General features: G+C 55.4%; 1 protein-coding gene across 1 annotated transcript; it reads left to right on the forward strand.

Moving 5' to 3' along the window:
- The first annotated feature begins 27 nt into the window (after positions 1-27).
- Rhpn1 (rhophilin Rho GTPase binding protein 1) lies at positions 28-10,610 on the forward strand. The gene is made up of 15 exons (XM_051159747.1): positions 28-181; positions 4,067-4,182; positions 4,947-5,075; positions 5,206-5,281; positions 5,990-6,067; positions 6,422-6,546; positions 6,638-6,804; positions 6,991-7,184; positions 7,587-7,743; positions 7,829-7,936; positions 8,289-8,483; positions 8,994-9,070; positions 9,233-9,379; positions 9,468-9,629; positions 10,059-10,610. The coding sequence occupies exons 1-15, from the start codon at positions 101-103 to the stop codon at positions 10,230-10,232; spliced, it is 1,986 nt and encodes a 661-aa protein (XP_051015704.1). The 5' UTR covers positions 28-100; the 3' UTR covers positions 10,233-10,610.
- Positions 10,611-20,548: the final 9,938 nt, after the last annotated feature.

Raw genomic sequence — 20,548 nt, forward strand, 5'->3', positions numbered from 1 at the left:
CTCCAGGAGCGGACAGTCCGTGCTGCGTGGCTGATCCTCTCTGGAGCCCGAGGGATCTGCTGCTCGCGGCCTCTCGGGGTCAGCGTCCAGGCGGGCAGAGATGATTCTCGAGGAGAGGCCAGATGACCAAGGCGCTGACGAGGACAAGGCCGGGCAGCAAGACGAAGGCAGCATCCGCCAGGTGGGGGCTGAGGAGGGGTGTGTGTCTCCAGCCTTTTGCCCCATGCTGAGCAGCACGGGCCTTGGCGGCCTTTCTTTCCTGGGACCCGCTCCCCTGAAAGCCAGTTGGGGAAACTGAGGCCCCAAGGAGAGGCTCAGAGCAAATGTTTCAGCTAGGTGGGTATCCCAGTGGCGCAACCAAAGTCTGGATGGTTTCCCTGAAGGGAACTTCTTGGTACTGGTAGGCGATAGCCCCTACTCTCTCACCTCCACCAACAATCAGGTGTTTTATTCTGACACCTGACAATTCCCTCTCATACACGGCTGTGGAAGCCGGTGTCCATCAGATGTAAGATTGCAGCAGCAGACGACGACGACAGAAACCTTCTGGGCTTCACGGGGCAGCCTGTCCTTTTTGCCACTTTCCAGTACACACACCCCTTTCGTAGTCCCTGATTCTGGGGGGCGGGTGAAGGTGCCCGGTCTTCCTGGAACACGGGGGTAAATAGGAGTAGAATGGAGGTTTGTTCATTCTTTGCCCCAGGCGTGTTATGTTGATTTCACTCTGGAGTATTTTCTAGGGATCAGTGAGCCTTTGAGTTTCTTACCGTTTGTGCAGGCTCTGGGGGCACTCCTGTCCACTCCTCCTAGGGGCTGCTAAGCAGAGGCTCCTGTCACAACTCCCAGGTGTCTGCCATGGCACTTTGCCCTCCTTCCTTCCTGGTGTCAGGCTACGCATTGTTGCTGGCTGATTCTATCCAGCTTTTGTGTGTGCGGCTCAGGTCTCCTATGGGAGTGAGAGAGGAGGGTGGCAGTGGGGCTTGGACAGATCCCTCAAGGGCTCCCTCCTACCTGGGCATGCCTGATGCCACAGTGACTAGCTGGCACTAGAGAGAGAAGGAGGATGAGGAAGAGAAAGGAAGGGAAGGAGGGAGGGAAACAGACAGCCTGCGACACGGGACTCCTGGGATGGCTATCCTTTGCAGGAGCCCTTTGGAAGAAGTGCATGTTGCATTGGAGAGCCTCCCTGGCATGAGTGTGGGACTCCCCCTAAAAAAAACTCAGTAGAGGAACCCTGGCAAGGTGTAGGGCTAACCCTTCTTTCTATTCTCAGGCCCCGTATGGGGATAAGTAATCCTAGGGGACAGCCCAGTTTAGGCCACTGGGTCTCTGGGTGGGAGGTTTTGTTTCTCTGGCCCCACCCCTTTCCTCTCTGGACATGGCCAGGCCCATGTTCTGGGTCATTGCTGTTGGGCTGTCCCAGGTGGCAAGCTCTCCCAGTGTTAGGCAGGAATCGACACCATGGAGGTCACCAGTGCTTAGATGGCCTTTGTTTCCAAAGGGTGGGAGATTGCACTGGGAGAGAGGCGGTTCCCCCTCCCTGCTGATGGCCCTCAGCCCAGTGTGGAAAACTGGGTGTGGGCCACCAGAATCAATCCAGCCTTATAGATCTGTTTCTGGCTTGTTTATCTTGCCTTTCTGACAACATGGGGTAGGAGGCTGGCTTGACCTCCTTGAGTGAACCAAGGTTAAGAAGGGCAAGAACAGGCTTAGGGCTGGGGGTTTGGTGTCTAGAAAGCCCAGAGTGCCTGGCTGCTGCAGGTGAGGGAGACAGCTAGGGCCATCAACCCATCTCTGAGCTGAGGCCTACCTACTGCCCAGCACACATGTCTAGCCATAGCTGCTCGCCGGAACGTAGGAGGCTAGGGCCTTGTAGTAGGATCTTGGGAAGAAGATGTTTGTAGTTTTGTTGTTGTTTTCTGGTTTGTTTGTATGTTGGTTTGTTTATTTTGAAGCAGCTTTGAAGAGAGGAGACTGTCGTGGCCTCAGTTTTCCTCCTGCACAGTTAGGGATGGGCCCCGGAGAAGCAGGCAGTACAGTGTGAGTCCAGCACTTCTATCTGCTCTGCCTCTATGCTGTCTCGTGCCAGCTATCCAGAGACTGAGTCACCTATCGGTGGTCACCCAAGGATGACCTAATGGCCTCCTTCTTCTGGGGTGATGATGCCCAGGTGCTACTTCTGTAGGCACTCTTTGATGACATGAGCCTTTCTTGGAAAACTGACTCTATGGTAAGGGGCTGGGCCGCAGTCAAAGTAATTGCCTCCAGGAACTCCATCCATGGCCAAGGTATAAGCCTTGCTTAACCTGTGCAAGGTACTGTGTGTTGTGGACTGAGAGGGCTGTTGTTTGTATGACAGTAAGCCGTGTTTTGAATGCATGGCCAGTATCAACACTGCCAGGATTTACACACACACACACACACACACACACACACACACACACACACACACACACACAGTGTCATTTAGATTAGAATCTCTATGATCTCGTCCCCACCCCCACCCCCACCTCCATCTGTTAGGTGGCCAGTGACCACTAGTGAGGATGCTTCCCGGGGAAAGAGCCTTTTGCAAAATCTTTACCACCAAGTCTTAGGCTGGTGAGCTAGCTAACCCAGCCAAGCCACCCAGTGTGGCTTGGAGGACTTCAGGCTATGTGCTACTCCACTGATCCCCACTCCTTGGCAGCTCTGGGAGGAAGCCGGTAGGCCATGGCTGAGCCAGTGGTTGGAGAGAGGGGATGCCACAGATAACCCGGGCCACCTCTCTCACATTACACAGCAGGAGCTTTCATCCCACAGGAGCTGGCAGAGGGACACTGGAACCCGATGCCTGGTTGTCTGTATCACAGATCAGGTCCCCACAGGCAGCACAGGCCCAAAGCCCATAACTGTCTGGTGACCGTGGGTCTCAGTGTCTGTGGCTACATTGCTTCAAAAGCCCTGTGAGCCAGAGCCCTGGAGACATGTCACTAATGCTGCATAGGCCAGGTCCTTTTAAAGGGGGCTCATCCTAGGCTTTGGTAGTAGCTCTCTGGAGAGGTGGCCAGACCCTCCTGGGCAAACTGTACCACTGCATAGCTGATCTGATGAGTCCCCAGAGCATATGACGTTGGTTCTAGCAAGGACAATTAGAAAGGGCTTCCTGAGAGAGAGCGTGCAGGGGCAGCGGACAAGCTGGATCAGCACGCAGGCCAGAGAGACACCTAAGGATCCGTCCCGTGGAACGGCTACCAGAAGGTTCACTCTTTTGTCCCTTTAACCTTTTTCCTTCTTGTATAAGCTAGTTGGGTTGCATAATAAAGTTTAATTGCTAAGAAACAGAAAAAAAAAAAAAAAAAAAAAAAAAGAAAGGGCTTCCTAATGGAGATTTACAACATAATATATTTTATTTTTATCTCATGTGCATTGGTGTTTTGCCTGCGTGTATGTCCACGTAAGGGTGTCGGAGCTCCTGGAACTGGAGTTTCAGACAGTTTTGAGCTGCCATGTGTGTGCTGGGAATCGAACCTGGGTCCTCTGCAAGAGCAGCTCGTGATCTTAACTGCTGAGCCATCTCTCCAGCCCCCTTATTTTAAATTTTAAAAACATTTTATTTTTAGTTATGTGTGCATGTCCGTGTATGGTTATTTGCATATGAGGTCAGGTGTCCCTAGAGGCCAGAGGTGTCGGATCCCCACTGGACATAGAATTACAGAGTGAGCCGCCTGCCATGGGTTCTGGGAACCGAACTTGGGTTCCTGCAAGACCAGTATGGGCTCTTACCCACTGGGGCCATGGAGTACTCAGTGTTAGGAGAGTGGGTCCTATGGGAGGCCTCTTGATGTGTGGGCCAATTAGTTGGCTGGGATGAGGCTTAGCTTTTGGCATCTGTGAAACATTGTGAAGAAGCATCTCACCCATGGCCCCATCGAGGCTTGCCTAGCCCCTCCCTGTCACACTAGCTGAGGTTCCAGCCCACAGTGACCACTTCTTTCCTCCAAGGACAGGCCAAGGTCCTCTGAGCTTGCCAGAGGCTATGCTGATGAGAGCTCTGTAGACATACGTGCCTACGTCCTCCCCGCAGGGCCATGGCTCCTTGGTGCAGAATCCTCCTGGCCAGCTGCAGAGCCACAGGGCTCGGCTCCACCAGCAGATCAGCAAGGAGCTGCGGATGCGAACTGGTGCCGAAAACCTCTACAGGTGAGCACCGGCTGCCACCCGGCCCTGGACCAGGTAGCAATCCTGCCATCAGTCAGAAAGAGGGACATATGGGAAAGATGGCCACCGCATGGCTGCCACTCAGGTCCTGGTAGCCATGTTATATACTTCAGCACCCAACCTAGACCCTCACAGACAAACCAGGCCCATTCCCACCTCTGGGCCTCCTCCTGTCTGCTTGGCCAAAGGACCCAAAGCCTCTTTAGGAGGCCCAACAGTATCTGGTGAACTTCAGAGGCTGCTCAGAAGAGGCTGTGTATGAGAGGCGGCTGGGGCACTCCAATGTCGGAGACCTTAACATTGATCTTCTGACCCAGGCTGCTTCCTCTAAGCACAGGAACGCTCGATGTATTCTGATCTCCCCACGGCCTTTGCAACCCATGCTCTACAGGAGCCCCATGCCCATACCCCTCAACATCCTCCTCTTCCCTGTCATCAGAGACCCCCCTGGTCCCTGTGTTAGTGCCCAGTATAGACACAGGGAGGACTGGCTGTGCCCACCGTCTGGGGTACTTGTGTTGGAATTGCAATGGCATTGGAGAACCAGCGGTAAGAGGGAGGCCCCTCTGAGTCAGGCCTACTTAGCTCTATGGTCACACTTACTGCAGCAATTGGGGCCGGCCCAGTAGTGCTCACCCTTTTGGGATTGGCTCTGAAGCTTGGGTCGGGCAGGAGGGCTGCTGTGGGTCTGGGTCACCGGATCTACCTCAGGCACGTGTCTTCTCCCCTTCCCTGGCCTTTCCTAGAGCCACCCGGAACACCTGGGTCCGCGAGACAGTCGCCTTGGAGCTCAGCTACGTCAACTCCAACCTACAGCTGCTGAAAGAGGAGCTGGCAGAGCTGAGCAGCAGCATAGATGTAGACCAGCCAGAAGGGTGTGAGACACCAGGCGGGGCGCATGCCCACAAGCGTGGAGGGCGCACCTGGGTGGTGGGAGCCTCAGGGTAGGACTCTGAGGGGGGCCACTATGGGTGGTGTGTCTTGAGCCCATCCTTCTGGTTCTAGTGAAAGGGTTACCATTCCCATGATCCCCCTGGGCCTGAAGGAAACCAAGGAGTTGGACTGGGCCACACCCCTGAAGGTAAGGGCTGGCCCCCGTGAACTCTGAGGGGCATGGCCCTGAAGTGGGATGAGGGGGGTTAGATGCTTCCTAATCCAGTCATCTCATTGAACAAATGAGGAAACTGAGGCACAGGGGAAGAAAGGGCTGCCATACAGGGGAACTGGCACTGTCCTCCTGCTGCCTGGTTCTTCTGGTCCCCACAACCGGGGCTAAGGGTGATATGAAGGTTTGCATTGGGGCCCTGCCCCAGAATGGCCACGAAGGGGCCTCATCATTCCAGAAGGCCCCCATGATCACCAGGGTCCCCTGGCTCAGGGATGCCACCCATCTGGTACCTATTCTTTGAGAACAGCTGGCTCCTGAGTGACCCTGAGAGAGTTAAGGCCCCAGAACAGGCCACATCCCTCCTTCCAGGGCTGCAGGTCCGCATGGGAAAGTGGCATGACCCTGTGATTTAGAGACTACATCTCTAAGGTGGCAGGCGAGTGGCTATGTGTGAAAGTGGTACCACAAGAATCCTGGCCCGGTTCTGTCTTAGGAACCCAGGGCTTGGGGACCAGACGCCAGCATCCACCAATGTCCCAGCCCCCCGCCCCGGGGTCTTCAGCCCTTCTCCTTGGCCCCAAGTACACAGTCAACCTGCTCTCTCCTGCCCCCTCCCATCCCCCAGAGCAGGCTGCCAGGCATGGAGCACCCCACCAAGAGCAATGCCTGTTCTTCCATCAGGAGCTGATCTCTGAGCACTTTGGAGAGGATGGTACCTCCTATGAGACAGAGATCCAGGAACTAGAGGACCTGCGGCAGGTAGGTGGGCCCCTCCCACTCCTGTTGCTCCAGAGAAGAGGAAGACAGAAGAGAAGGTTGGATCCCAATGTGGGGGTTCACATGGGGTCCTCACATGCTGGGAGGAGATCTGGGAGACAGGCATTGTTAATGTTCATGGACTAAGAGGTGACTCCGTAATAATGGCCATGCTCTGTTGCTCTAGGAAGTGGCGATGCCTGTCCCCTCTTCAGGGCCCTGCTTGGCCTCTTGTGCCAGGCTGCCCTCAAAGTTCCCAAGATGCCAAGGGCTCCTTGGGCACGATGCCCAGGAGTTCAAGGGTAACACCATGATGGTGGGTCTTGGAACTGGGCCCAGCTGGACTCTCCCTTGTAGGCCACGAGGACTCCCAGCAGGGATGAGGAGGGCCTAGATCTGCTTGCAGCCTACTACAGCCAGCTGTGTTTCCTGGACGCACGCTTCTTCAGTCCTGCCCGGAGCCCAGGGCTGCTCTTCCACTGGTAGGGGCTAGCAACAGAGGTGGTGGAGGCCCTGGGATGGGAGAAGCCAGGTTGTTATAGGAACCGTACCCATCCTGACACCATGCCACAGGTACGACTCGCTCACGGGGGTCCCGGCACAGCAGCGGGCTCTGGCCTTCGAGAAGGGCAGTGTACTGTTTAACATTGGGGCACTCCACACGCAGATCGGAGCGCGGCAGGACTGCTCCTGCGCCGAGGGCACCAGCCATGCCGCTGAGGCCTTCCAAAGGGCTGCTGGTGAGGGCAGTAGACCACAATAAGAGGGGTATGGTGCCCATCTCTGTGGTAGGAAACAGGGTTGGTGGACATGGCCTCACTGTGGGAGATGCTTAGCACATAAAAGCCCTTCAGTGGGAAGTTCAGAAAGTAGTCCTGATGGGCACGGAGCCTTGCTGCCCATGTGAACACTCCATCCATCCTCAGGGGCCTTCAGACTCCTGAGAGAGAACTTCTCCCACGCGCCGAGCCCAGACATGAGTGCCGCCTCTCTCTCCATGTTGGAGCAGCTCATGGTTGCCCAGGCACAGGAGTGCATCTTCAAGGGCCTTTTGCTGTCAGCCTCTGCCACACCTGACAACAGTCCAGCTCAGCTGCAGTTGGCTCAGGAAGCTTCCCAGGTGAGGCCAAGGAGCCCTGCCCAGGATCTCCAACAAGGTGGCCAAGCTATGGCCACCCAGAGTAAAGAGCAGAGCTCAATGGGACCCAGGCTGAAATGGGTTGGAGCCAGGTCGGGGAAGGATGGGTAGCCACAGATGAGGCAGCCACACCTAGTTCTCTGTGTCACTCCCTAAAGCCAGGGCTTGTGCTGGTTCTCAAGGTCCTGAGAACATGGAGCTGAGACCCTAAGATGCCCAGGTCTAGCTCAGCTTGGAGTCTGGGGAGGGGCTCCTGGGATGTGGGGCAGAAATAGGTGGAGACTGAGCCTAGGGTGCATAGGCAGGGGGCTTAAGCTGTCTATTTGACCTCCACGCCATGAGGTAAGGCTGAGGCTCCGTTTGCACCTGCATGCCTGTTGGCAGGTGGCAGCTGAGTATGAGCTTGTGCACCGGGCCATGGCCCAGCCACCTGTCCGAGACTACCTACCTGCCTCCTGGACTAACCTGGCACGTGTCAAGGCTGAGCACTTCTGCGCCCTGGCCCACTATCACGCAGCCATGGCGCTCTGCGAAAGCTCCCGTGAGTGTATCGTCCCGCATGCACACCTGTGTGTTCCCACAGAGGCTCCCTGCTAAGGCTCACTGGCCTCTCTGACCCCTTGCAGCAGCCAAGGGAGACCTGTCAAGGCGGGAGCACACCTTACAGCCCTCAACTGCCTGCGAGCCCCAAGGTCCCACACTGCCGCAGCACCCGGAAGAGCGCAGGAAACTTGGTGAGGCATTACAGACAGGGTCCTGGGCCAAATGTGGCAGGGTGCCCCCATAGTCACCCAGCAACTGGCATCCCTGCTGAAAGCAGTTCTTGCGAGTGCTGGGCAGGTGGGGACAGAGCTGAGGACAGCTCTTCCCTTGCTCTACTATTTGGCATGACAGAACTTTCCTAATCTGTCTCTCCCTGTGTCCCATCTCACTTCCTGATGCATCCTGACACAGGGGGTCTGGAACCCACCCTGAAAGAGCCAGGTGGAGAAGCACCCATTCATGCATGGGTGGTGTGTGTATGTGTACGCGTGTGCCTGCGTGCATGTGTATGTGTGTGTGAGATAGTGCTATTCCTGTGCACAGCCAAGGCACACCTGAAGCGTGCCATCCTGGCCCAGGAGGAGGCTCTGCGGCTTCACACTCTGTGCAGAGTCTTGCGCCAGGTGGACCTGCTACAGGTTGTGGTGACTCAGGCACTGCGGCGCTCGCTGGCCAAGTACTCAGAACTTGAGCGCGAGGATGACTTCTTTGAGGCTGCGGAGGCCCCCGACATCCAACGTGAGCAGCCAGGGCCCTTTGGGATGAGTCTGTCAGTCAGAGAGCTAAGCTGAGCCCCTGAGGCAGTCAGCAAGCAGGGTGTGGTAGCACATGCCTGTGATCTCAGCCAGCAATAAGGAGGCTGAGTCAGGAGGACACAGTTGATGGGCAGCAGGGTTTGGATGGTGGGGAGACAGGCTGGGCTGAGGGGTGGAGGCTGGGAGGAGATCCCCTGCATCTCCAATATCCCCTGCCACCTCCTTCCCCACTTGCCTCTTGCAAGGCAAGAGGGGACAAAGACTGGGGCTCCCTGGTGGATCCCTGGAAGCCTCTACATGTATTCAGGGAACTGGTATGGCCCTGGCTCTCAGTGGGGACAGCTAGGCTTTGAGGACCCAGAAAAATCCCACATGCAGTTTCAGGCCTCTGAAATCTGAGTTGAGCCAAGTCCCAGGCATGGGTGGAACTCCGGTTCTGGGAGGGCCAAGGGCCTGGGGTTGAGCTTCGGGTCTTTTGCTCCTTCCCGGTCAGCCAAGACACACCAGGTCCCAGAGGTGAGAATGCCCAGCCTGTCCCAGGTGAAGGTGGCTGACTTCTTCCATCGGCTGGTGAGCAAGCCAGGTCCCCTTCCCTGTCCCTCTTCCTTTTGTCCCCCACCCCCCACCCCTGCACCTGTTTCTACTCCAGGGTGTGTGGGCTAAGATGGGGTCAGACAGGTCAGGGCTCCTTGACTGGACTCAGCCATGCTTCTGCCACTTCCCTCCTCCCAGGGACCCCTGTCTGTGTTCTCTACCAAGAATCGGTGGCAGACGATAGGGCCGGTGCACATGACTCGAGGAGAGGGTGGCTTCGGTCTCACACTGCGGGGAGACTCGCCCGTCCTCATCGCTGCTGTTGTTCCTGGGGGCCAGGCTGAGGTAAAGGCCCTCTAGCCCACCCCGATACTGAGACCCTGGACTGTCGTCGTGTACTGCCGCCCCCCTCACGGATCCACATTCTCCATAGTCTGCCGGCCTGAAGGAAGGTGACTACATCGTGTCTGTGAATGGGCAGCCTTGCAAGTGGTGGAAGCACATGGAAGTGGTGGCACAGCTCAGGGGCGTGGGCGACGAAAGCGTGAGCCTGCAGGTCGTGTCCCTGCTGCCCAGCCCGGAACCACGTAGCACGGTGAACCCTTGGCCTGGGAGAAGATTGCCCAACCCACCCCTGGTGCCCACCCCCCTGGTTACTCAGGAGGCCTCAGAGAGAAGGTGGGCAGGTGGCCTTCACTGGGGGTGGCTTTCTGGACAATAGCCACCTGTGATGGTGCCTCCGTACTGTGGCTACTGTCCTGCTCCAAATGAAGACCCCAGACCACCTCAGTGGGAATTTGTCCCCAGACCAGAAACTTCTAAACCAGTCAATTCCAGAGGTCACATCCATCCAACATGGTGACTCTAGGTTGGGTAACAAGCAGGGTCACACGAACACTTCAAATACCCCTAACATGTCCCTAACACACACATTGCTCCTAGAGGGCCCTAACCTCTTCCGAGGGTCACCACAGACAGGGCAGGCAGTGACCGCTGACCACATCCATCTCTGTCTTGGCTGTAGGGACCCCGACGGCCAGCACTGCTGTGGGGCCAGAGAGAGTGTGGTTTTGAGACCCCGATGCCTACACGTGGCCGCCCCTGGCCCATCCTTGGCTGGAGCCGCAAGACCAAACAAAACAAGTCTGGGAGCCAGTCCGACCCCTGCAGCAACAGGAACTGTATCACCTGTGCCTGAGCCGGACATCCTGTACCCCTGTGTGATTGGGGTGGCTGGGGAGGGGGCATCTTCCTGTAATCAGCTCCAACTAGCCAGGTGTGCCTAGTGCATTCTGTCCTCTACGCTGGGGGACCATCAGGCTGCCCTGACCTTGCTTAGAACTAGAGATGTCTATTAAAAATGCTGATCAGACAAGGCGAATCTGAGCCCAGGGCCAGGGCCATGGCCCCTTTTACCCCACCAGGAGTATGTCTCAGTTCACTGGAGACACAGCATTCATACAGTTGCCTCTCTGCAAAGGGCAGCAGGGGTGGTGCTATCCTCCTGCAGCAGGGCCCCTGGCTCCTTCTGTGTCTCATGTACTCTGCTACTGCCAGGCTCTATCCTGTGGGCAGGTACCCTGAATAGTAGGCCTTCTGGTCACCTGCCTCCCTTGCTGGTCAGTCAGTCTCTCTGTGTGTAAGGTCCCAGCAAAGGCGTTTTATCGGCATCCCTGCCCCATACTTCCCATTTCACCTGCTCCCACTGGCATGTCCCTCAGAAGGGTGGGCTTAGGACCTGGGCTCCAAAGGGACTGGATGGGGGTGCCGCATGGGAAGCAGTCCTGAACTATGCGTGGCTGAAGTCACAAAGATGCTCTCCCTCAAAGGCCCTGGAAGGCTCAGGGTGTAAACAGAAAGGCTGTGTGTATCTCCATGGTAGAGCATTGACCAGCATGCATGAAGCCTGGGTTCAATCCCCAGAGCTAGAAAAACAAAACAAACAAAATTGGAGGGGGAACTTGCTCCCTATGACCACCAGGGGGCAGGTGTCACCCACTCACGCAGCCCTCGAAGGCTGCAGCTCTTCCAACCGGCATGAATCTGAGAAAGGCCCAGAAAAGAGAGGCAGCCAGCACCGGAGTCTGGCTCCCTTAAGCCTCCGGCCTCTGCTGAGGGCCTCCCAGGTGAGAGCACCTGAGCCTGTGTTCCACATCTGCTTGTGCCGGGCGTAGTGCAGAGCTCTTCCACACATCGCCCCCGTGCAGACATCAGGATCGCAGTCTAGTGGCTGAACGTAGGGTGTGAGCATGTGAGACTGAAATATCCAAGCACAGCTCTCCTCTGAAGTAGGAGAGGCTCCCAGGGGATCCAGGTGTATCCCTCATCTTTCACCTGCCCTCCTGGGACAATCTCCACCACAGCAGAACAGCCAAGGTCACTCAGCCGCCTCAGCACTTGTTAATTTTATTAATAAAGCTGTGTGTCAAGGAGGCCATTACGTGATAATTGGGGATGACAGGGTTGGCAGCCCCGGTGGAGGATAGTGAATGTGGGATCCCCCTTCCCCCCCTCCTCACCTTCTGTCAGGATGAAGAGGATAGGAGCCACCCCTTGCCTCCTGCACAGTGGCTCTAGGCTATCACGGCCTGTCTACACACTGTCTGCTGACCTCATCATGTCTGAACCTTTGCTCCTGGGCCCCTGGTAACTAAGCTTTCTACCTTAATCATAAGCCCCCTGCCGTGTGTTCCAGGGATGAGAGTGGGTCATCCCTGCACTCCCACAGGGCGAAGTGAGTACTTGAAACACACTGTCCCTGGGCAGGCCAGAGCTCCTGCCCTGGCTGAGTCCCAGTTGTCAAAGTAGGAAGGCTCCTGGCCTGGGAGCAGGGTTCCCTGGGTCTAGAGCTCTGTCTGGGCTAGGACAGGGTGGCAATGGAAGCCCTACCCAGCCCTCAGTGTGAGTTTCTTTTAGACAGGAAAAAAGGTGTATGTAACACACAAGCCAGCCAAAGAGGCCCTGCATGCTGGAGGGTGCTAGCCCTGATATTGACAATGCCTGGCAACTACCCTACCGGGTCAGCTGATGGGCACCCCCACCAGGAATGTGAACAATCCTGGTTCTGGCCCATCTACCCTGGCACGTCTCTTCCCATCCTACCCTGCCCCACAGTTCCCCAAATCTTCCTACCTAGCTGGCATCTTCTCAGCCTTCAGGCTCAGCTTTTTCTTGGCCCCACCCCTGCTCTGGACTGCAGCCCCTTCTGGTCCAGCCACATAACGCTTACTGTTGTGAATCACAGATGGACCCTCGGGTCATGAACAAGGACCAGGACAGCTGGCCAGTGAGGGCTCTGAATACCTGAGGAAGACACATGACATATGTCACACACATGTGCTGCCTGAGAGGGAAGAAGGGGGGATCTGCCTGGCTCCACACAGCCTACACAGACCCAGGGTCCATGGCCAGCAAGCAGAACATACAGCTGATAAAAAGTGGGGTGTCTGTGTGCACATAGCATGCACTCCACCTAAGGCACCTCCCATCATGCAGGTGGAGGGAGGCGGTGGACTTCATTTCCAGAGCGGCTCCCTGGGCAGGAGGCCGAGGCATGTATATGCTGTGATTCCTTTCTGCTTTGCCAACAAAAAACTGCCGAGAGGGGAAAAGGCAAACTCTGGTTTTGCTTGAATCAGCAGTGAGAGGCCTGGAGATTAATGTGGGAGAGGGAGGCGCAGAGGAGAGAGTGGGGGTGGAGATGGAGCGAGGGCGGGGTGCGTGTGGAATGAGGGTTTGCTGATGGATAGTCAAATAAAGATGGTCAGGTGGAAGGACCCTCAGCCTCAGGACCTTCAGGGAGGGCTACTGCCTCCTAGGCCCCTCCTGTGGCATGTGTGTTTTGGGTCTGAGGTCCAGCCCAGCACCTCCGCCTACCATGTCCATCGATATTTTATTCTGTTCATTGTTCTGAGTGGCCAGGGATTTGTGAGTTTGATTGCAGGCATGGGACCCAGGGACAGGAGGAATGAGTGCATCAAGCCCCCAGGCCAGGGAGGTGAGTCCCTGGACTTCTATCATCCCCGAGTAAACTTTAATACTACACAGTTGGAGTGCCCAAGGAAGAGGAGTGGAGATGCAAGCCAGACACATGGCCTGCCTGACGGGGCACCTGAGTCAGGAGCCCAGAGTAGGCGGCAAGCTAGTACAAGAGACAAAGTTAGAGAGGTTTAGTTGTGTGTGCCTCAGTTTCTCAGAATAAGGACAAGAGAGTGAAAAGCTGCCGCTAGGCTTGGAGGAGCCAGAGCACTCCAGATCACACTGGCCTCGCTAGGAAGCCGGTGTTAAGGCCTCTGGGAAGGCATGATCAGAGTGCAGCCATCATACAGTGGCCCGCCAAGGCTTTCCACCAAGAACACAGACCGGCATCTCTGGTGGGTAGGGCAACAAGATCCCAATGCCTGCAGCTAAACTCACAGATCCCAGGACACTGGTTACAATGAACAATAAAATATCGATGGGCGTGATAGGTGGAGATGCTGGGCTGGGCCTCAGAGCCTGGCTCCCTCATGGGTAGAGAGGTCCTTGGCCCCATTCAGAGAGCAGGAGACACTGGCCGGCCCACCAAGGGCTCTGCTCTGGCCCAGGAAAAGGTCTTCTGAGCCACTGTACCACTATAGGTCACTCAGACTCAGAAGTCACCAGCTCCCTCCCTCAGCTCTGAGGTGAGGGAGCTGGGTCAAAGCCCCGCACCTCATCCAGAGGCAGTGTCCTCTGCTTGCTGCTCTCCTGTGACGAGTAAACAGAGGGGCCCCAACCCTGCCCCTGTGTCCCATTCTCCACCCTACCTGCCTGTCCTCTGCTATAGTAGTCCTCCAGCCCCTTGAGGCCCCAGCATTCCCCCACTCCCCTCCTCTGTGTCCCCAACTTCATCACCCTCACAGTCCCCTTCTCCCCCCTCCAACTCTCCTTCTCTCCTCCTCTCTTTCATCCTTTTCCCTACACCTTTAATGTCACCTCCTTTCCCCCCTTTCTCTTTCCCCACCAGCTTTTTTGCCCTATCCCTATCCCCACTGTCACAGGTCAACGTCACCACCGTCCAGCCTTTGCCTATGTCAAAATCACCTTACCACCGCCATCACCGAAGTCAGCGGTGCCACTGTGCTGATTAACTTTTGTCAACTTGACACAAATTATAGTCACCTGGGGAGAAGGCGCCCCAGGAAGGAATTGCCTCCATCAGACTAGCCTGTGGGAAAGTTTGTACGAACATTTTCTTGATGTGATTGCTAGTGTGGGAGACCCAGCCCACCGTGGGTGGTGCCACCCCTGGGCAGGTGGTCCCGGGTAGTATAAAAAAGTAAACCAGCCAGGCAGTGGTGGCACATGCCTCTAATCCCAGCCCTTGGGAGGCAGAGGCAGGCAGATCCCTGTGAGTTCAAGGCCAGCCTGGTCTTTAAAGCAAGTCCAGGATAGCCAGGGCTCTGTTACACAGAGAAACCCTGTCTCAAAAAAAAAAAAAAAAAAAGTCAAAAAGGGGGCTGGTGGGATGGCTCAGAGGTTAAAAGCGCTGACTGCTCCTCCAGAGGTCCTGAGTTCAATTCCCAGAAACCACATGGTGGCTCGCAACCATCTATAATGTGATCTGATGCCCTCTTCCAACCTTTGGGTGTACATGCAGGCAGAGCACTGTATATATAATAAAAAAAAAAAAAATCAAAAGGCAGCCAGGCATGGTGGTGTATGCCTTTAGTCCCAGCATTCGGGAGGCAGAGGCAGGCGGATTGCTGTGAGTTCGAGGCCAGCATGGTCTACAGAGAGTCCAGGACAGCCAGGGCTACACAGAGAAACCCTGTCTCAAAAACAAACAAACAAACAAACAAAAACAAAAAACAACAACAAAAAAAAGAAAGAAAGGAAAAAAGAAAGTAAACTGAATCCCAGCATGGTGGCACACTCCTTTAATCCCAACCCTCGGGAGGCAGAGGCAGACAGATCTCTGTGAATTCAAGGCCAGCCTGGTCTACAACGAGAGTCCAGGATAGCCAAGGCTACACAGAGAAACCCTGTCTCAAAAAAGGAGAAAAGAAGAAAAAAAAAAAAAAAAAAAAAAGAAAGCTGATGGAAATCAAGCCCTGGCACCTGTCAGCCTGACTTTACCCTCACTATCACTGACATCAACACCCTTGCCTGTCGCCATCATCATCATCTCTGGTACTTAAGTATCTCATCTGGTCCTAGGCAACAATGGGGCTGTGACTCCAAGAATGGGGTAGGGTTAGGTGCGGTGGACGCTTTAGTGCAGCCTACTGGTACTAGCATGGGAGTGGACACCAAGGGAATGAAGCAGATGCTGGGTATATTCTCTGACTAGAAAAAAAAAAAAAAAAAGGCCAGTGTCACCTGAAGCCCAGAGTAAAGTAACAGGCCAGAGGAGAGGGAAGGACAGCATGGGGACCCCAGAATGGAGAATTTACAGGAGGAAGTCAAGGTGGAAAATGGAGAGTTAGTTCGGCCTGGCCCAGACAGGCCAGCTGTTGATGGCTAGGATTGAGAGGGCAGCCCCCTGTTGTGGGAGCCCAGACTGGGTTATGGGCTTTAGGCTGGGGCTGTAGGGCAGCTGAGCAAGAGGTCTCACAAGTCTGAGGTCCCATTCTTCATGGAGGGGGGTCTCTACCTCAGCTCCCCTCACAATGGAGTCTCAGAACTTATCTGTCATCCTGGGAGCCCTAGGAAGCCTGTGGTTAGGCCTACCCCATTGAAGAGCCCCACAGCAGCCTGGCCTGGCTGCTGCTCTGTGTGTCCACCTTGGGGTGGCCCAGGCTCCACGCCCATGCATAATGCAGTATTTACCTGGGGGGTGATTGGCAGCCACTCTGACTTCCCCTCCCCCGCAGCCCCAGCCATTGAGCCAGACGTGCATTAAGGCGGGAGTGACTTATCGAGCTGTCAGGGGGAGCGTTTTAAGACAGAATTATAGGGGAGAGGAAAAAGATTTTTACCAAATTAATGAAAAATCAATCTGGCCTCAAAAATCCATTAGCCCTCATAATGCGCCTGTTCCAGGCTGAGCCGCACAGTCCAATATCGGCTGTTAAATACCGCAGTGGCTCCCCCGCGGCCCGCCATTCATTATAGGCGGGCAGTGTTTACTTCTGAGAGTGACACCTGCCCCTGTTGTCAGCTCAGAGCTCTTGGCTCCATGGCCCCCAGGAGGCCCCAGGCCCGGACCCTCATCCGGGAAGTGAGCCATTGGCTCCCTGACACACACCCAGATGAGCAGGACCAGCGTGGGAGGCCACGGGGTTAAAGTGCAGACCTCAGCAAAGGGTGGTGTAGGCAGATTGAGATGTGCTGCTGGTGGTAGATGGTGATGTCTGTGAGGAGAAAGTGAACGTGAGGATGAGGTGAACATGGGATGAGGTCACCATGGAGGTTAAGTGACCACTGAGCAAGATGACCATAAAGCAGAGTAGCCATGAGAGTGAGTGACCACTGAGATAGGTGACGATGGTAAGGATGAAGTGACCACGAGATGAGGTGACTATGAAAGTAGTCATGGGAGCATTGCCAGGTCTCCGTGGTACCTGCCAGGGTGTTGTTGCTGTGCGAAGATGGGGTGGGTGATAGGGGCAAGGCTGGTGGTCACTAGCTGGTAGCTGTCATAACCACACTGTAGACTGTCAATGGGAGAAGGTCATGCAGGCATAAAGGTGACCATAGGGTGGCTGGTCCTTATACCTAGGCCAGATGGTGGATGGACAGTCCAGGGAGGCCAGCAACATGAAGGCTAAGACAGCCGAAAAAAGCCAGGGAAGTCCAGGGATGTTAGGGGCAGTAGGGAGGCTGAGAAGGCCCTTGAAGGGTGGGAAGCCAGGGGTGCATAGGACAAGCTGCAGCCTGTGGAGGTCAAAGAGGCCAAAAGAACCTGTTCAACAGGAGGTCTAAGGAGGCCCACAGTCAGGTTTTGGTAGGGGGCCTCTTCCTACCACCCCCTAATCTACATTTGGAACTATCTGCTGGGCCAGGCTGAAAACAGTATCTGAGATTGCTCTATGTCCTTTATCAGGCAGGTACATGGCTAAGAGACTGGATAGGGTTTTCTCACTCAATTGACAAAACCCACCTTTCCCTCTCTATGGAGTACTGTCTTGAGACACTCGCTGCTATCCTGACAGCAGCCCTGGGACCCTAGGAGGAAGGCAAAGTAGGCACCTATATTGGTTTCCTCGGTGGTCCCCCCTTGGACATGGGTTTGGGCAAGGCAGCATTTCTGGGGAAAGCCCATGTGACAAAGATTAACTGGCATCCAGTGTCCCTAACAAGTCCTGCTCCTCAGGGTACCCTTGCCTAACTCTGCTCTGGCCAAGATCATGTGCCCTCTCCTCCCCCGCCCCCACCCGCTGCTCCACCCAGTCCACCTGCCTTGCTCGGACCACATTGTGTAAATAGACTCACATTCCAGAAAACTCAGCTCCCAAAGTTGTCAGATGAATAGCCTGGTTTCTTTTCTCACTCTATCAGTTCATCGGAGAATCCCAAGTGTGGAGGGATGTGCCATGTGGTGTCAACTGCCCAGGGTGGCTGGCTCCTGTTCACAAAAAGCTTGTGGGTTGGTAATAATAGCCTAACAGGAGAACCCAGCCACTTGCTCACTCCTCACCATGTCTCTGGAGCCAGCCTGCCTGCCAAGGTCTTTTAGATTAAAGCTCAATTCATTAGTGGTCGAAGCTGGGAAATGTGGGCAGCCTTAAGTCCTGTCTGCAGCCTAGAGTGGTCCCGAAGGCTGTCAGACCCCACCCACAAAAAACAGCTTCCCACTATTGCTCTGTGGCCACGTACACCAGCTGCAAGTCATGCAGACAGAGGCCTGGAGTAGCCCTACCTGTGTGACCTGAGCATGGGCCCACTCTGAAGGTTTCCCAGGGTGAGTAACAGAATCTAGGTCACCATCGGCTACGTTCCTCACTTCTGCCACATCCGCTGTCCTGCCTGTCAGGGAGGGTCTCTCCTCTTGCAACTCCCTCCTATGTCTGTCTTCAGGGTTCGAGAGGACATTTGGAGGCCCCTATCCCCAACTCTGTATGCCTGTGACTGCTTCCCTTTCTGGCCTATGGCTCTCATGTTGCCTCTGTCACTAGCAGCATGGTCTCTACAGGAGTGTCTGTCTGTGTCCTGGGGTGCCCAAGGCTAACCAATCAGTTAGAATGCCACAGCCTGGTTTCCAGAGGTGGAGCAGAGGGCAGGTAGCCTCTGTGTAGACACCAGTTGGAGAGCTGTATCTCAAGTACTTGGAAACATCACACACTCCTGACGGAGATGCGGTCCTGCTCCCATGCCTGTGTCTGAATGGACTATAACCCCCAAGAGCCCAATCCAGCCCGTGTCTATTCGATCAATAGCCAGGCACATCCTGCGCATAGCGGATCTGCTGACCCAGGCCAGGCCTGCTCCCTCCTGCACTCCTCATCAATAGTGGATCATCCGGACCCTTGCTAGGCTCAGCCCCTTGAGGGAGAGGCAATGCTGACCTGGCCCCATAGCCATACCAAGGCGCCATCCTGACCCAGAGGCCAGACAATCAGTTGGTGGCATCTAGGCCTCGCAATGGTGCTGTCTCCTCCGGGGTCCCAGGTCCATCAGGGTGGACTTGCACCAGGCTCTACTCCCAGAACCATCACACAGAACCTAGGAGACTTCGCCTGTCAAGTGTCATGGCCAGGATGACTTCCCAGGTTGCAGGTCTGGATCCTGTGCCAGGAAAGTAGCTGCCTGAGAGTCTGTTCCAGCAATGATGCCCACCTCCTGCTTCACCAGCATCTGGCCTCTATTTCCTTACCGGCGGCGGTAGGGGCAGAACAGACACATGCTCAAAGCGCATGGATTTGAAGTGCATCCTCTGTGTTTTATTAACACTTGATCTTCTGGTTCACTTGACCCACGTGAACAGTCAACTCGTCATGGAGGCGCTGAGCCCGGTGGATCCCCCTGGTGAACACTCCATCCTGATGGGCCAGTGAGTCACAGGGGCCGCCATGGACAACACCTCCAAGCAGGTGCTCAGGCACCAGAACACAGTAACTCAAAGTGGGAAATAAGAGGGTTTTGAAGAATGCTTAGGAATTCCCCAGGCTAGCTGAAGAGGCTTTAAGTAGCACTATGTAGGTAGGTGGGATGGGGAGGAGGTAGGGCAGGCAGTTCATCTGGTGCAGAAGAGGATCTATGGACAAAAAAAGTCACCTGGCTGCTGTGAGGAAGTGGTTAGAGGGACAGAGAGGAGATGCCTGGGACTCTTATCCACTTCACAGGCCCTGGGCTAGACATGGGTTCCTGTTTCAGCACCCTGAGAGGCTCAGAGACCTGCAAGGATCACATGGCATACGGACTCCGGCCAGGTTTGATCCTTTTACCTCCTGGAAATGTTCAGGGCAGTTGGCTGTATCTGCCTGAGGGCAGGCTACCTTTCTGCCACCAGCATCTATCCCCTGTCCTGCAGCTGTCCCTGGCAGGAGCCTCCTGCCTCGTGGATGCTGTAGGTTGCCTCCTGTGTTCCCCACCTCATGACTGGCTTGACTAGGGCCTGGGACTTGCCTGTTCTTGGAACTGAGTTTTATGAATATTCTTAAACGGGAGGATCAATCAATTACCCCCAGAGCAAGGCCGTTTTCCTGCCTAGGACAAGCAGCATCCTACACCTCAAAAGAGCCTCCTGGCCGATCAATGGTGAATAAGCAGCCCTTTAAATCCTCTGGGCTGGCGGCGCCGGTCTCAGCCTCAGTGGCAGCCTGCCCTCTGCCCCTGCCCAGGTCAGCAACCTTGGCCCAGTGCACAGGGGTCCTGGGGTTGCAGGAGCTCAAGGCAAGGAGGACAAAATGGCTTCTTTAACTCAGCCCAGATCCCTGCCTCATCAGCACCCTGTCTTCAACCGCACCTCCCAGTGTCCCAGTGATCCTGCTGGCCTGGCCTGTTCCCACTCACCTGACAGTGTTTCCAGGTTATCTTACAGGCTGAGGACAAGCACTGGCAGCAGAGACTGAACACCACGCTGCTGGCATCAAGTGTCCTTCCCACAGGGCGTTTGTCCCCAGTACCAAGCACTGCTTTATTCCCTTGTATGTGGCTCTTTGGACAACAGTGACATGTTCCCCCTACCCCTGCTTTGTCCACAAGACTCCCAAGTCAGGCCTGGCATGGTTGCCCTCAATGAGACTGCACCCAGCTTTTGAAGCAGCCTCCTAGGCAATCCCTGGCTTGTTACTTCTCTGTAAACCCTCCTAGGAGCAGTGAATATGACCCAGGGGCCATACTTGATGCCTGAACCCAGCAGCCTTCACCAGTGCCTCCCCAACTTCCAGAGCCCCCAGCTGGGCAGCCTGGCCCCACCCAAGAGCAGGAAATACAGCCGGACAACTACTCTATATCCTGCCCGAACTGGGCCTCCATAGCCTATAAGAAAACACCTCAAAGTTCCCTCTGGACCCATTTTCAGCAAAGGTTAGTGACATTAAGCATAATGCTGCTAGGGCCATCCCCACTGTCACTTCCAACTTCCCATCTTCCCCTGCTGGTTCTCTG

The sequence above is a fragment of the Acomys russatus genome, chromosome 17 (genome assembly GCF_903995435.1).
Source record: "Acomys russatus chromosome 17, mAcoRus1.1, whole genome shotgun sequence".
Classification (NCBI taxonomy): Eukaryota; Metazoa; Chordata; class Mammalia; order Rodentia; family Muridae; genus Acomys; species Acomys russatus.

Coding starts and splice junctions, on each gene's coding strand:
- Rhpn1 (XM_051159747.1), top strand. CDS start 101: ATGATTCTCGAGGAGAGGCCAGATGACCAAGGCGCTGACGAGGACAAG. Junction 4,183..4,946: donor GGTGCCGAAAACCTCTACAG/GTGAGCACCGGC, acceptor GGCCTTTCCTAG/AGCCACCCGGAACACCTGGG. Junction 7,185..7,586: donor TGGCTCAGGAAGCTTCCCAG/GTGAGGCCAAGG, acceptor GCCTGTTGGCAG/GTGGCAGCTGAGTATGAGCT.